The sequence below is a fragment of the Hermetia illucens genome, chromosome 5, assembly GCF_905115235.1.
Source record: "Hermetia illucens chromosome 5, iHerIll2.2.curated.20191125, whole genome shotgun sequence".
Taxonomy (NCBI): Eukaryota; Metazoa; Arthropoda; class Insecta; order Diptera; family Stratiomyidae; genus Hermetia; species Hermetia illucens.
Genome location: NC_051853.1, coordinates 74,484,292 through 74,499,653, shown reverse-complemented (window position 1 = coordinate 74,499,653; position 15,362 = coordinate 74,484,292). Strand labels below are relative to the sequence as shown.

The 15,362-nt window shown below is 40.5% G+C and overlaps 1 protein-coding gene across 3 annotated transcripts in view; it reads left to right on the top strand.

Annotated features, from left to right (window-relative positions):
• Positions 1-15,362, top strand: part of LOC119656482 (transmembrane protein 94) — a 34,478-nt gene that overhangs the window by 18,071 nt on the left and 1,045 nt on the right. For all 3 annotated transcript variants that reach the window (XM_038062803.1, XM_038062804.1, XM_038062806.1), the window contains 3 exons: positions 7,318-7,414; positions 7,469-8,776; positions 14,744-15,313. In XM_038062803.1, coding sequence (XP_037918731.1) covers positions 7,318-7,414; positions 7,469-8,776; positions 14,744-15,313 — 1,975 coding nt within the window. The remainder of the gene's footprint in view (positions 1-7,317; positions 7,415-7,468; positions 8,777-14,743; positions 15,314-15,362) is intronic.

The window sequence follows — 15,362 nt, the reverse complement described above, 5'->3', positions numbered from 1 at the left end:
TTGTAGAACAGCGTAATTTTGGCCAGATTGAATAAAAGTGGTATCAGTCCGTCAGCTTCCTGTAGTCCTTTTTCTGTTTTAAATGAGTTTGTCAAGTTGTTGTTGATCTTGACTTGGGTCGTTTGTTAATCAAGGACAAGTATGTTTGCTTAAAATCCACAAATATTTGGTGATCGTCAATATTAAATACCCAACACCTCTCCAGTATTTGTTTGACTGAAGTTGATTGCAGATTGGAACCTTGTACCTACCTACACAAATCTTATTCTCTTTATGGATGCGTTTGCGTGGGCAGTATGTCGATATTTTATTAAATTTTTGCTACATGTGAAATCAATGAGGCGTTTATCGTGGTCATTCAATGTATCATAGAGACTGGGACCACCGCTTTTTCTACTGTGTTTCCTCATTCCCAACTTTCGCGTTAAAGTTGCCAAGTGTTACTTTGGTGTCAGTGGATTGAAAGGTCCTTCTAGATTGTCGTAGAAATAGTCACTCTCTTCTGTCGGATGTTTGGCTTGAATTCCTTTTTCACTATGACGGTGCCTTCAAACTATCGTTGGAGGACTAGTCTGATTATTGTTTCCGTTTTGAGGTGCGGAAAATTCACTACCAACGAATATGTAGTTTATAAACTTTATTGTAACCTTTTGCTGCCTATGGTGAAAGGCTCAAAGCCAAAAATCGTACAGAATTTTTGAAAATCCTGCCAATTGTGCTTTCTAATTAAACGTCATAGTACTAGCGAACACAAGTGAGTGTTTTTTAAAAAAACGAAAGTATGCTGCCAAGTAATGAGAAAATAATCATTAGTTCTTATACCTTCAAAAAAGGATCAAAACGAGCTCGGGACTCAGAAGACCTTTCGGATATTATCCACTGGAGGCACTACGAACATGCTTATGACATTAACATCAACCAGTTTTTTTTGTAGTTTTTTCCGTTTTTCTTTTGCTAACAAATTTTCTTTTCTGGCTTTTTCGATAAGTTGTTATTTTCATCCGCTTGAAGAACGATAATTTGTACTTTTGCTTTGTCGAAATTTGCTTAGAATAGCTTATAGCGCAAGTCATAAGCATTGTCTATTGAGGCTTAAGGACAAACGGAGGTTAGGCAGTTTCAGAAGCCCGGTTCTACTCAAATATGGTGACCCTGTTGATGTTCTAACTTATAAAAAAATGCCAGTATAGATGTCTCGATCCTTTAGCAATATATTCTAGTGAATTTATTAGTTTTCTTTTTTTGCCCCTAATATGACGGCTTCAATCTTTTGTGGATTGGTCTTATTCTGCAAGTTTACTCATTTGTCTTAATTATTTGTTATCTTTCCGCTCGTTTTCCCAGTTTCCCATACTTATTTTAGGCCCTTTGCAGTTATCTCTTGTGTACTACATGTATATGGATTCACTATTACTATACTCTTGAGAAAATCAGGCCTTGTGTATTTTTTCTTATAATCAGAATGATTTGCCATCCCGTTTCTCTTGAAGTAAGTTTCTGGATTAATACTTCTCCTAAGACCGATGCAGCATTTTAATGGAACCACTTAAAGAAAGGTGAGAAGAGTTTGCCCATATACGATAAATGGCAATAACATCCTTGAGCTGACGGCCTTGGTGGGTATTTAAAAACTTGGCATAAACACCCAATAATTATACAAAGTGTTTAGCAAGTTTCAAGTTCCAAGTGGTAGAATTTGTCTGCGCTAGTGCGTTTTGGGGTTTCAGTTGACGTTGCAAACAGAGCTCAACTTTAACAAAGAGAATGTTTGTCAAATGCTATACGAAGACTAATTGATGCATAAGCTGTGTGCGAATTGGTTCCAAAAACGCTTACTGCGGGACAGAAAGAGCTCTGTTTTTCGATTGACGAGGAGTTTTTCGAGTGCATCACCAACAACGGGTGGAACTGGCCGAAGGCATGTTTGCGGGGGATGGAAGCGAAGACTTTCCGTATGAATCCGAAATTCGTTGGCAAAATAAACAATGGGTTGAGGTCGGATGAGAGTCTCAACAAGCCAGCATATCTCCGTCGGAAATGAACACAATGCTCATTTGTTTGTTTTCATCAATGGTGCTGTTCACAAAAAGAATCTCTCCGACAAACTATTACATCAGTTTTTGCCGCTTCTTTGACAGTTTTTGGCAAAAGAAATCTCGACGCTGCCCCACCCCTCATAGCTAAGATCTAAGTTGTTATTAAAAATGAAAGTCTTGTGAACGGATAATCGTTTGACTCCCTAGATACGAAGACAACAGTGGTCTTAAAGGGTCATATCATTTGAAGTACGATGCCCCAGCGATTGTTGTAGTGGTGAACTTAAGTTTCATCCATAGTTATAAATCTACGCAAAAATGCTCCGCATTTTCGGTTGTAGGGTGCCAAATTCGTGATCAAAACAGTTTTCTGGCCGAGCGTTAACAAATGCAGAGAGCTTCTTCATGCCGAAATTTTCATGTAAAATATATATGAACTGCGCATATTCCAGTTGCCTCAGCTATAGCATCTACTATGATTACGATTTTATAACTTTTCTTAGACAGTGCTGACCTCAAGGTCAACAGTGCTCGTGTTACCTTTTTTAATCTCAGAAACTTACTGTTTGACTGCTGAATATCACGGAGAAGAGTCTTTCAGTATCCAATCCATTTCTTTTTCGATTTGGCCTTTCAAATAGAAGTATTTGGTTATAGCATGTTTCTCTATTTTCACGTACACAACGAGGCGTCTTTTTCAATAAGCTCTCAAATGTATTCTAACAGAGGAATCGACTTAGAAGTTGGTTTACAAGCTAACCAGAGAAAGACTTATGGAATAAGTAAAAATCAGACCTCTTAGAACAGAGGGGGTTTTCTGCCACCCCGCTGTTTAGCCAACACTGAGGAATGTGCTGGTATATTATGCAAAAAAATCAATAACAAGCCAAATACATTTTTCTTCGTACTATACGAGTACGATCGCTACCTTCATTGTGTATGTCTTTACTCCCATTGCACTGGTTACCGTCTGTCTTTACGCCATAATGATCACTGAAGTCACTTGCAACAATGATATAGTCATCGGCAGGCTCAGATGTTTGTATCGAGTATCTGCCAGAAAACGTCTTCCTTAGCATCGGATCGGTGTGTTTGTGGTGTAGAAAAATGAATCATGGGATCAACAAAAATTCATTCTGCATCTTTAACCGCATTGATGAAGCTATTAGAGATAGAAGGAGGAGCTTATAGCCACTTTTCCCGTGACTACGGATCTTGCAATTCGTAGCAGTACACTACCGAGTTTCTTGTAGAGCGTAGATATTGTCCTGTCTCTTTTGAAGTTCACTGGCAAGTTCCTCCGTCTTTATTTTAGCGAGTAATTTGTTTAAGTCTTAACGACGTGCATACGTTAAGAATTATTGCTCGACATGATCGGGGTTTGCCAACCCGCGTCGATTGAGACACATGCTTTAGTATTATGAGTCACGAGAGTATCCATCCAAATCCATGACTTTACGCTGAGAACGATCAAAAGTTACAAATGTCTTTTATTTGAGGAGAAGCAACATTATCAACTGAAGGTGCACTTCATCCGATTACATCATCTGCTTTGCTGGGTTGTTGTGCTTCATGCATGACCGCTTATTTTTTTGATTCTTTGTTTCATTTAAGTTTTCCCTTAGAGCACAATAAATAGACTGGCAGCAACTAAATAACTCTTCGTTTTATACAAAACCCGCCTGCCATTCTAGTAAGCTAAAATTTACTTACGAGGGCTTATCGAAAAATTTCGGGACTTTCTTTATATAAATTTATTTTTAACAAGTAATAGTTACAGAACGAAGTGGTGCTCCTTTTGGGGACATGGTATCCGGAACCGTTTCCATTACAGGACGGTCCTCTGGAAGTCTTTCAGGAATGCTCTTCAGCTTTCTAGAGATTCTTTGTTAATGGCCTCAATATTGTCAAACCTTTCTCCTATCATGGGAATATACATTTTTGCAAACACGAAAAAGTCTTCTTTGGCCAGATCAGGGAACTCGGGAATGACTGTCGTCGTGTTTGTCGTTCAAAAAACATGACTGAAGAGCGAAAAATGCATAGGGGGAGATCGTGGTATATCACCCCGCTTGTCCACGTCTCAGACCTCTTCTTTCTTACAGTTTCTCCCAAATGTCTTAAGACCTCAACATAACGGACATGATTGTTTCACCCCTAAAAAGAAATTTGTGGTAGACAATGCCTTTTCGTGAGCATGACTTTTACCTAAGATTTCATTTAGCGATTTTTTTTCGATCGTGTAGCGGTGCCATTCTTCCATTGTTCTGATTGAGCCGTTGTTTCTACATTGCACTTATTACGCACGCCTCATCTCCAGTACTAAACGGGCTAAGACTTCCGGGATTTTTCTATAGGAGGCGCTGTTAGAAAATTAAGATGATTCGTTTCGAGAGGTTTATCTGTTACTAATCTGTTATTACTCATGCCATTTCGTTCATTCGATTACGTGTCGTTGCCTTCCCTTTTGTGAAGAAAATGGAAAAACCGGAATATCGCATTTTGGTCAAACATGGTTTTTTGATAGGAAAAACTCGCAAACAACTGCTCTTCAGAGCAACAGTTTATTGGTGGTTTGGTGAATTTAAAATGAAATGTACACGTACAGAACATGCATCTCATTCTGTAAAGGTAAAAGAGGTTATGAATGCGGAAATCATAGATCAAGTGAATCGATTCGTTTTGAAGGATTGACATCTCAAAAGTGTGATGGATACATTTTATCCGATGTCTTGGACACGGAAATGGTATCCGCGCAATGGGTGCAATATTTGTTGACGGTCAACCAAAACGTAATCGACTGCATTTTTTTCGACGTTTTATGAGGATGGATGAAACATGAATGGATGACATGATCTTCATCGGTTACCTGAACCGTTATAGAAGAGTGTTATGCAGCAATATTGGACAAATTGAACGACGAAATAAATAGAAGATAGCTCCATATGGCGAAGTAAACAATTCTGTACCATCAAGATAACACACCGTCACACACGTCCTTGAAAGCGATGGCCAAATTGGATCAATTGCGATTTAAATTGATTACTCACCCGCCATATTCTCCAGACTTGACCCCTAGCGACTATAATTTGTTCATAAACAATTTAGCTAAGTAACGCTTGCTTTCAGCCCATGTAGTAGCAATAGTTTTCAAGAAGTTTTCATCGCCATTTGCCATTCTTTCCCTCACTTTGTGAATATTTTGACGACAATTTGAACGCCTCATTTACTTGGGCCACAGTAACACCAGAGGAAACTGTTGGGTATTCTGAAAGAAGATTGTTTGTGTTTTCACTGTGAATGAGTGAAACTTTTACCCTCCAAAGCTATTTACGGCATGTGAAAATTTCGGTAAATGTGTTTCCTAACTTCATACCAAATTTAATGGAAACGCGTTGCTTTTTCCCCCTTCCGTTGCAGGTGAACTACGAAAACACTGTGTTATTAACCAAGTTTTTTTGTGACGATTTTTTTGGACAGACCTGGTAACTTCTTAACTTAATTTGAATATAAATGACTAGTAACCATTGGGTAACCCCAATGAAAGCTACTTTAAAAACTACAAAAAATCTGGGAAAATGTTGATCTAGGTATATTAGACTTTACCCATAAAGTAAAGCATGGAAAAAAGTAAGATGTAATGCTTAACATAATATTTCATATTGAATTTATCACTTGTGGAACTACAGTCATGAAGAGGAACACTGATTCGTCTGCCCTTTCTGACCTGAAGCGGAATTTTATCGCCTTGTTTTCAATCCTTTGATCATTGAATAATTATTGCCATCTAAATTCTCTTAGATTGATTGTCAAGTCTAATACGAGATCTAGTGGTCCCAGAAATGTAGGTTAAGTCTCCGACAAGGGTTTCCGTGCTTCTCATTTCAGTCACATCAAATGTGGGACTACACTGTATTATACACAGTAATTCCGAATCAGCGGCTTAACTAGTCAATGTTGGTAACTGGAGCAAAAGCCTCGAATTAGATCCCAGGTCTTTGACTAAAGCCTTGTTCTGTAAAAAGCTGACAGCTCTTATTTTTGAAAACTATTCTGTTGTCATTTAACTAGAGTTCACGCTCATGAACCGTCTGGTCTGGACGTAGCTTTCTTGAAAGATGTTTCACTGTTTAGTGCAGCGTTGGCAAAGTTGGTTTATTTTAGCCTCTCAAGGTTTTCCAAATTGCTTGTTTTTGATGATTCTTGGCCTGCTCAGTCTTTATCGTGGGGTGTCCATTTTTGTGTATTCTTATTCAGGGAAGCGCTGCATGTATTTGATGCCTGTAAATCTCGTAAACCAGTCCATATTTGAAACAGGTGCAATTGGAATTTTTGTTTGGTCGTTTTTTCCAAAACTTTTTTGCGGCAACTATATTTTGCTACTTCCTAAAATTGTGTTTCTTCTAATGAAGAATTGCCTTGTTTACTTTGAATAGAGTTTATTTTCGAAGGGAACCAGTAAATTGCCGATTCTAAAAATTATTTTCCTAACTATACACGGTTATTGTGAGATCCAAAACTGTAGCATAATTTTAAAATTGACCAATCAACTATAGGCATGCGCCTCTTGAGGGTAAAAGACAGATTAGACTAGGCAATTGGGGGTCGTGGCCAAGTGCTTTTCTCTGTTGTCGGTTTTGACAGAGGCAATTGGTATCGATGCTAAATTATTCTTCATAAAAATCAAAGTAATCAATTTCCAGTAGGTAGGTAGCTTTTCTGTAAGACTGAATTTCATATTCATCTCCAGTTGTCAATTCAACGAGGTTAAATGAATTATGGGTAGGCTTGAGTCTTCCCGTTTTTGGTTTTTCTTTTTTTTTTGAATGGTTTTTGATTTTGGGCGAGTTCCTTATTCCCTCATATATTTTTGAATTTTGCGATTGTTTTTCCATAAAATTTTTCTCCTTGTTCAAATGTTGATTGAATAGAAGAAAGCATGCAGTTAAAAACTAAAACTTGATAAACATTTTACTATCTCATTTCATCGTTACATTCAATACGCTTTTGTCCTCGTTTTTGTAATCCACATTAACCGTCATTAATCAACCAATCATACAAGTCAGCATGGATTTCATTGTCGTTCCCAAAGGCATAGGCCCTAGAATTTTGTTAAATTTTTTACTTGTCTTATTTTTCTCAGAAAGGTGAAATGCTAATCAATCAAAACAACAAAAGACTTGTTGCTATCGCTTGAAAGTTCTTTTTATGTTGAACCACAAAACAAAACATTTTCTTTTATTTACTGACGTTGAAAGAGAAACCTCTGCGTAAATTTCAGCCGATGTCTTTGTGAATTAGCGAAACAGATTGGATTTACAACACACGCGACCGATATATTTGCATTGGAAGGGCAGCTTGCAACATATCGACATTTGGTAGGTTTCCTGTTCCTCGACTAGAAACTCGAATACTCAGTTTATTGTCCTCAGCAACCTGAAGTCGTTCGTCGTGATATTCGCTTCGCTCGGTCCTTGCAAATTTCATCAAAAGTGAAAGTTCCATTCCCTCACTCTCTGTCAGTGATAATGCGTGAATCGCCGGGTGGATATTTGTCACTTTTCACACAAGGAACTGCGGACATTATCCTCGATTGCTGCGATGATTTTTGGGATGGAAAGGATTTAAGACCACTGGGACCTCAGGATCGGAAACGTGCCCAGGATTTCTATCAAAGGAGTGCTTTGACAGCGTATTGTACAGCGTTTTCATACAGACCTCTCCGCCACGGTATCTGCGGCTCATTAAGTGGATCGAACAACGATGGAATTGCGTATTTAGAACTACCACCGGAATCCAAATATCGCATGCAGCACGTCGATAAGTCACACTGCGATTTCGAGGGTCATACAAAGTTGAGCCATTCTATTAGTACCGATTCACTTTTGTTCTCCGATGCGAAAGATGAAGATGTGGCTGATGTCGAAGGCTGCTTCGAAATGCAATGTCATCAAGTATTCATTGGAATGATAACAATGCAATATCAAGCGCAAACTGATATTGTCCATTTAGTAGAACGATTGGAGCGCGCATGCATACGTTTCGTACACTTCAGCAAAGAAAATGAATTGCGTTCAAGAGTATTTTCAGAGAAGCTCGGATTGGAGTCAGGATGGAATTGTCATATTTCTTTGCTTAGTGATGATTCCGTTTCGAATCCTCATTCGCCTAAAAACTCTGAAAAATTCGATTTCCGAAATACCAGTCAGAATAAAATTGACGACAATGCCATAGACTCTGAAATGAACTGTTTGCTTCCATCAACTGGGTTGGAATCGTCAAAGACTCTCAGCTCATCAGCTCCCGGTGCTATATCAAATCAAGACTGCAACATGTTAAGCGTTACCACCGAAAACTCCCTAGAACGCAATGATTCCACTAATTTCCAAAATGAACAACATCAATCCGAAGACTCTGCTTTGGAAGAAAACTGCCGTTCACTGAGCATTCTTACAGACAGTACGGAACAAAGCGCTCCTATAAATTTCGATATGTCGAATCGTGCAAAGTTACCGAGAGGTATCAAGAATATTCGACCGCATTTGGAAAAGGTTGATAATGTCCCGTTACAAGTGTCATTATTCACGGATTGTTCTGCAGAAGCAACCCGTGAAATGTTGAGTATCATGCAATCATATGGGGAGATTGTTGTTTGCATCGGATCGAGCGCAAGTAATTCAAATGCAGAGATTTTTCTACAAGCGGATTGTAGCATTGCCGTGGAGCCTCTATATCCGCAGGTAAGTGAAAACTTTTTTTTAGGAAGAGTAAATACTTGTTTCAGTGATTAAAGTGTTGTAAGGACTTTAAGAGCCATTCTACCTCCTAATTTTATTTTTTTTAAAAGAATATTTACTCACGGCTACAACCTTTGACTATCGTAAACGGACTATGATTGGTTTCTGGAATGTGCGCACGTTCTTCGACAGGGCCCCCACAATATTTGCTTTCTTCAACTTGAGCGAGAGTTCCAATGATGTGAGCTGGACATTCTGGACCTAAGCGAACTAAGATAGTGGAACTCGGGAGAGAATTCCTCTTATTCTTATGGCATTATGTTTTTGTACTCTGCAAATTTGAGTGGTAGCAGATGCGAATCCGGTGTTGGATTGTTTCTGACAGCTACCGCAAGATGCGCTCTGTTGACCTGGAAACCGCATTCTGATAGACTTCTGCGAAATTCCGGTCCAGTTTAAGGAGCATCACAATTGTAAAGTGCACCACCAAGGGAGACTTCTGATATGGTAGGGGAGGATGCTTTTTACGAGCAATTATACGCAGTTCAGGAGAGGCTTCCTGAATGTGACATTGTGATTTTGATGGGTGATATGGATGCCATGGTTGCCTCTGTCAACATCTTGTTCGCTCTGACATGTGATGGGAAAGCACGATCTTGGCGCCCGTAATGATAATGGTGAAAGGTTTGTGGATTTCTGCAGCTTCCACCGCCTCGAAAGGGATCGTCATCGGATAGTTACTTACGTTCGCTTGTGTATTGCGTCCGTCACTTCTCATAGGGTTGCAGAGCTGCGGCCTCCCAGGTCTCTCGACAGTGGGAAAGCCTGCTGATCGGAAAATCGATGATCATTGTGCCACCATAAAAAAATGCTCGTTTCTCGGGTCTTACGCAGGTCGTTGGTCACGTCTCGAAGGAACCTCATAAGATTTGGCTGACTGCGGAAACATGGAAGCGGATCGATGAACGGAAGAGGTTGAAGGCTCTACTGACCCGAAATCCCGAGAAGTTCAGCGTAGTGTGCACAGTGACAAGAGAGAATTTGTTGTTGTACTATCGAGAGAAGCAGAAGATGCTGTAGATCGCAATGATTTTAAAAATGTATACCGCATCACGAAAGAGCTTACATGTGGTCGCAGATCTTTCGATGGTCCTGTGCAGGACGTTAATGGTCGCTTTCTCATCCGCGGTAATGAACAACTGAGAGGTGGAAAGAACACTTTACCATAGTAACCGTATCACATCCGGTGAGGTTCCTCCTCTTGCGGATGAAATAGCTAGTCACATTTACATGCTGATACGGACTGTTCTTCCAAGCAGAATAGAAATCATTTCGGCCATTAATGCACTCAAATGGAGTAAAGCTACTGGAATCGACGGTCTCCTTCAGAGTTATTTATCGTTGCACTTCCAGTTTCTGTGAATCTGCTATTTCTACACGTTACCTGAGAATCCGAGACCCTTCCCAGAGAGTGGAAGAAGGGGATGATCGTTAAGATTCCTACGGACGGCTTCCGTTTTGAGTGTAACATGTGGAAGTGTATCTGCGTGCTCCCCGCCGTTGCAAAGATACTAGCTAAAATAATCGTGGAACGCATGAAGAACACTTCGAATGCTTGATCGACAGAGAACAGGCTGATTTTGGCTCCTCTTCCCCTGTATTGCTCACATCAATGCTTTATGGACTATTTTGAAACAATACACGAAATGTAGATCTTCACTTCACTTGCTCTTCATCGATTTCGAAAAAAACTTTCGACAGCGGGAATGTATCTGGAGTGCTCTACATCGAATGGGCATTCCAGAGAACTTGTCAGCGATATTATTTCTTCGTATCGGTGACGTTCCTCATGTTGTCTTGTCCGGTGGACGTGGAAGAATTCAATGGACTATGGTATCTTTCCTCAAACAACTCGACTACGCTGAAGCCATCTGTTTTCTCTCCTACTGAGTCAAGGACCTTGGCCAAATGGCTCTAGACTTTGAAAGAGAGATAAGTGGAATTAGACTGAAGATAAACACCAACAAAACCAAGGTGCTCAATCTGAAGGGTTATTGCACCCTCCCAGAGCATCGAAGGCGTCGATCAATTTGTATATTTAAGAAGTGTGGTTTCTGCCGACGGTGGCAAAAGAGTAGATCTAGCTCGGCGCATTAACAGCGCTAGATCGGCGTTCGTTGCCTTGTTTAAAACCTGGAAATGCAATTATCTCAACACTAACATCACTTGGTTTAGAAGTAACAGTGATGAGATGGAAGCGATGAGCCTAGAAAGACGACTATAGAACAATACAACTCAATTCAAATTTTAATTCAATCTGTTTCCACAAGATATAATTCCATTTATTGTATAGTTGAACACCTTTTGGTGCTTTGGGAAATCCAAAGCAGTAAGTGACCCGCCCATCGTAACCTATTGAGTCGGATTTTATTCACGACCGGACGGTCATGGTATCGCTCATCGATATCGTCGTTATGTAGGCTACGGAATCGTCCATCCTAATGTAGGGGCCAAAAATTCTTTGAAGTATTCTTCTCTCGAACGCGGCCAAGGTTTCGCAATTTTTCTTGCTAAGAACTCAAGTCTCCGAGGAATACATGATGACTGACAAGATCATAGTCTTGTGTAGTAAGAGCTTTGACCCTATGGTGAGATGTTTCGAGCAGAACAGTTTTTGTAAGCTGAAATAGTATCTGTTGGCTGACAACAACCGTGCGCGGATTTCATCATCGTAGCTGTTATCGGTTGTGATTTTCGACCCTAGATAGGAGAAATTATCAACGGTCTCAAAGTTATAGTCTCCTATTTTTATTGTACCCGTTTGACCAGTGCGGTTTGATGTTGTTGGTTGGTTGGTTTTCGATGCTGACGTTGCTGTGAAGCGTCTAGCTTCCGGCTTCTCGACTTGTTATGTATGAGACAGATAATGGTTCTTTGCCAATCGTCAGGCATTGATTCGCTGTCCCACATCTTGAGCACAAGTTGATGAAGCACTTGGTGTAATTGGTCGCCTCCACATTTAACCAATTCGTCTGTAATTCCATCGGCTGCTGGCGGCTTATGATTTTTAAGCCGATGAATTGCACGGACTGCTTCTTCAATACTTGGTGGTGGCAGTATTTGTACGTGGTGTTCAGTTGGCGGGACCTCCAACTCGCCGATGTTCTGGTTGTTCAGTAGTTCATCAAAGTACTCAACTCATCGCTCCAATATGTCCATTCTATCGGAAATCAAATTTCCCTCTTTGTCTCGGCAGGATGAACATCGAGATGTGTAAGGCTTCATCCTGCTGACTTGTTGATAAAACTTCCGCGCCTGGTGCGATTGCTCCCTGTACTTTTCGAGTTCACAGACCTGTCGGTTCTCCCAGGCATACTTTTTCTGTCTGTAAAGTCGCTTCTCCGCTCGCCGGAGTTCGTGATAAATCTCCGCATGTGCCCTTCGAAAATGCAACATTACTCGGTATGCAGCATTCTTCCAAACCAGTCGTTCCGACTCTTTTTGCGGCTGGGGCCAAGTATGTTTGTGGCCGTCTTTATGATAACGTTCTTCAGGTGGTTGTGAAGATCATTTGTTGATGGTTCATCTCCAGGATCTCTGTTGATTGCAATTATTGCGGCATCCATTTCCATCTTATAGGTGTTGCGGAGGGCTGTGTTGTGGATGGCTTCAGTGTTAACTCTCACCTGATTGTCAGAGGGGATTCTAGGTGGTATTGTTATTCGAGCTCGGAGCACCATGCCAACGAGATAGTGATCCGAGTTTATATTGGTCCCCTATATGTTCTGACATTCATCAAAGCTGAGAGGTGGCGGCGTTCAATCAAGACATGGTCAATTTGGTTGAAAGTGGTTCCACCTGGAGAGGCCCACGTATGTTTGTGGACCGCTTTCCGCACAAACCAAGTACTTCCAACAACCGTTTCGTGTGACACTGCTAATTGAATAATCCGCAGTGCGCTATCATTTGTATTTTGATGTAAGCTATGGGAGCTAACGTATCGCCTGAATACGGACTCCGTTCCTACTTGGCTGTTAAAATTTCCAAGTATGATCTTGATATCATATCTGGGACAGGCTTCGAGGGCTCGTTCTACTGCCTCGTAGAAGGTGTCATTCTCCGACTCTTCAATCTCCTCTATAGGGGCGTGAACGTTAATGAGGCTTATATTTCTAAATTTGCCTCGCAAAAGCGGAGTGCATAGCCGTTCGTTTATGTTTTCAAAGCTGATAACAGCAGGTTTCATTTTTTGGCTGACTAAGAAACCTACTCCGAGCTCATAGTTTACTGGATGATCACTATAATTTATGGTGTAGCGATTCTTCTCCAGGAAACCTAGCCCTGTCCAACGCATCTCCTGTAACGCTGTTATATCAGTCCTATATTGGGACAGGGTATCGGCTAGCTGCTTGGCAGCTCCATCTCTATACAGGGAGCGCACCTTCAATGAGAAAATGCGCAAATCATTATTCCTTTGTTGCCGGGTTCGTCGTTGTGTTATCCGCCCAGTCCGAGCCTGCTGTTGTGGCTTCGTAACTTCCGTTTTCCGTGTAGGGTTGTCAGCCTTATCCAACTCCCAACCTGGAGGACCAGTTGGTACAATTTGCCCCGTTTTTAGGCGTGGGAGACTCATCTTCATTCTTCTCCGGCTTTTCGTTAAGAAAGAACTCCAAGCGGTCACCACGTGGAGGTAGAGATAGGGTTTGGTAGTAAAAGTGTTGGTGTTGGTTCAGCAGGCGTTTCCCAGGTTTTATGCTCGGTCGTGGGTACCAATCCACGTTTCGCCCTGAGACCTATACTACCCTTGGACTATCCAAAACAACCCTAAAAAATATACTTATAATAAATATGGTAATATATTATTATTAACTTCATTCAAACCAGTATCGGTATGGTGATTATTTTGAGGCTTCGATATCATGTGCCTGGACCACCATATTTTTTCAGATAGTTCGGTTCGGTAGTTTCCAATTATGGGTCGTTGAAGTGACTGACCTGTTTCGAAACCCGGCGCTCTTCCCTTTTGCAACCAATGTCAAAATCAAAATCGGGATCGTGAAGTACTAATGGTGCCCTTTCATTTGATATCCTACCTGACTATTTTCGGTGAAAAAAGATTTACATCCCCCTTTTACATATATGGGGATCCACCCTTGAACTTAACATGCAACTATGTTACTCTCTGCATGCAATGGGGTTCACAGGTCCCACTTTCAACTAAATTTTGTATCAATAGGGGTAACCGTTTCTGAGATATAAGGTGTAACAGACAGACAGACGGACGGACGGACAGACAGTAAACCGATTTTAATAAGGTTTTGTCTTGCAAAAAATTCTAACCTTCTTCTGAAGTCGAGTGCTGTTTTTCAACTCATTCTAAAGATCTTTGCGAATTTTTTCGGTTGATATTGGCTTTTTGGCGGGGTTTCGAGCACATAAGCTGCTCTCCTGCAGTCTTCGCGGAATGGTCCCTGTTCTTCACTTTATTCAAGCACTATTCTAATGTATGCCGCAGTTTAGAGCCGATCCCACATTTTCTTTTCTAAGCGGTCTTCATCAGCGGTGGTTTTTCAGACTCTTTCGCTCATTATAAATCTACTAAATCCAATTCCGCTACCGATATCACTAAAACTTAAATATATCATTGAACAATCACTCTAGCGCCTGGTTCAGCTCAATAAATAAATTTCCAAGGAAAATAATTGTATCAATCAAAGATTCTTATAAAAAAGCGATTGGCGTTTTTACATACCCGAAACATCAAGATTCACATTACGGTCCGTTCTAAGAGTTAGAGTTAATATTGTATATTATAATGATAACAACCTGTAAACATTCAGATTGATCGGATTTATCAATAATTGTTTGTTTGTCAACAAACGAGGTGGCTCTTAAAATGATGACAGCGCTGTAGTAATAGTCCTTTAAGTTGTGCGATAGCAAAGCCATAATATCAATGTTTACTTCCAGGTTTGCCAGGACATCGCGGCATATGATGATACGAACATTCTAAACAACAGGCTTCGAGTTACGAAGCAACGAAAAGACTTTGATGAGAAAACATCAGCAAATCAAAAACGGTTCCTAAAACAACACCAATCGATTAGACCAAACCTAATTTCTCGCAATATGACCATATCACCAATATATTTAAGTCGCATGCTCAATTCAATTCCGTGTTCAATATCTGTGTGCCGTGATGACCCGTTTTCAATTGTTGCCATTATTGAGTTGTCTAGACGGTTCTCGGCCGGCCTTTGGAATTGTATACAGTTCTGGGCATGTTGCGGGTGTTCTCTTGCCGTCATAAATATGTTAAATGCTTGCATATCGCTCCCACCCATATTTACACCAATAACCTTGTTGTACTTAATGTGTATTGCTGTACCGTTACTATCTTTGGCATTGATTCGAATCGAATTGGATTTGAATATTATGAATCGAGCGACTGGAAAGAAACAGACTAAGTTCGACTCGAGAGTTTTTGGCTTTGTTATCTGGTGCTATGGTTGTAAATTTCTAACACCAATTTTAGTTGTGGTAAGTTTTCTTTTAAAGTGTAAAGTTTCAAGTCTTATTCCCGAGTCAA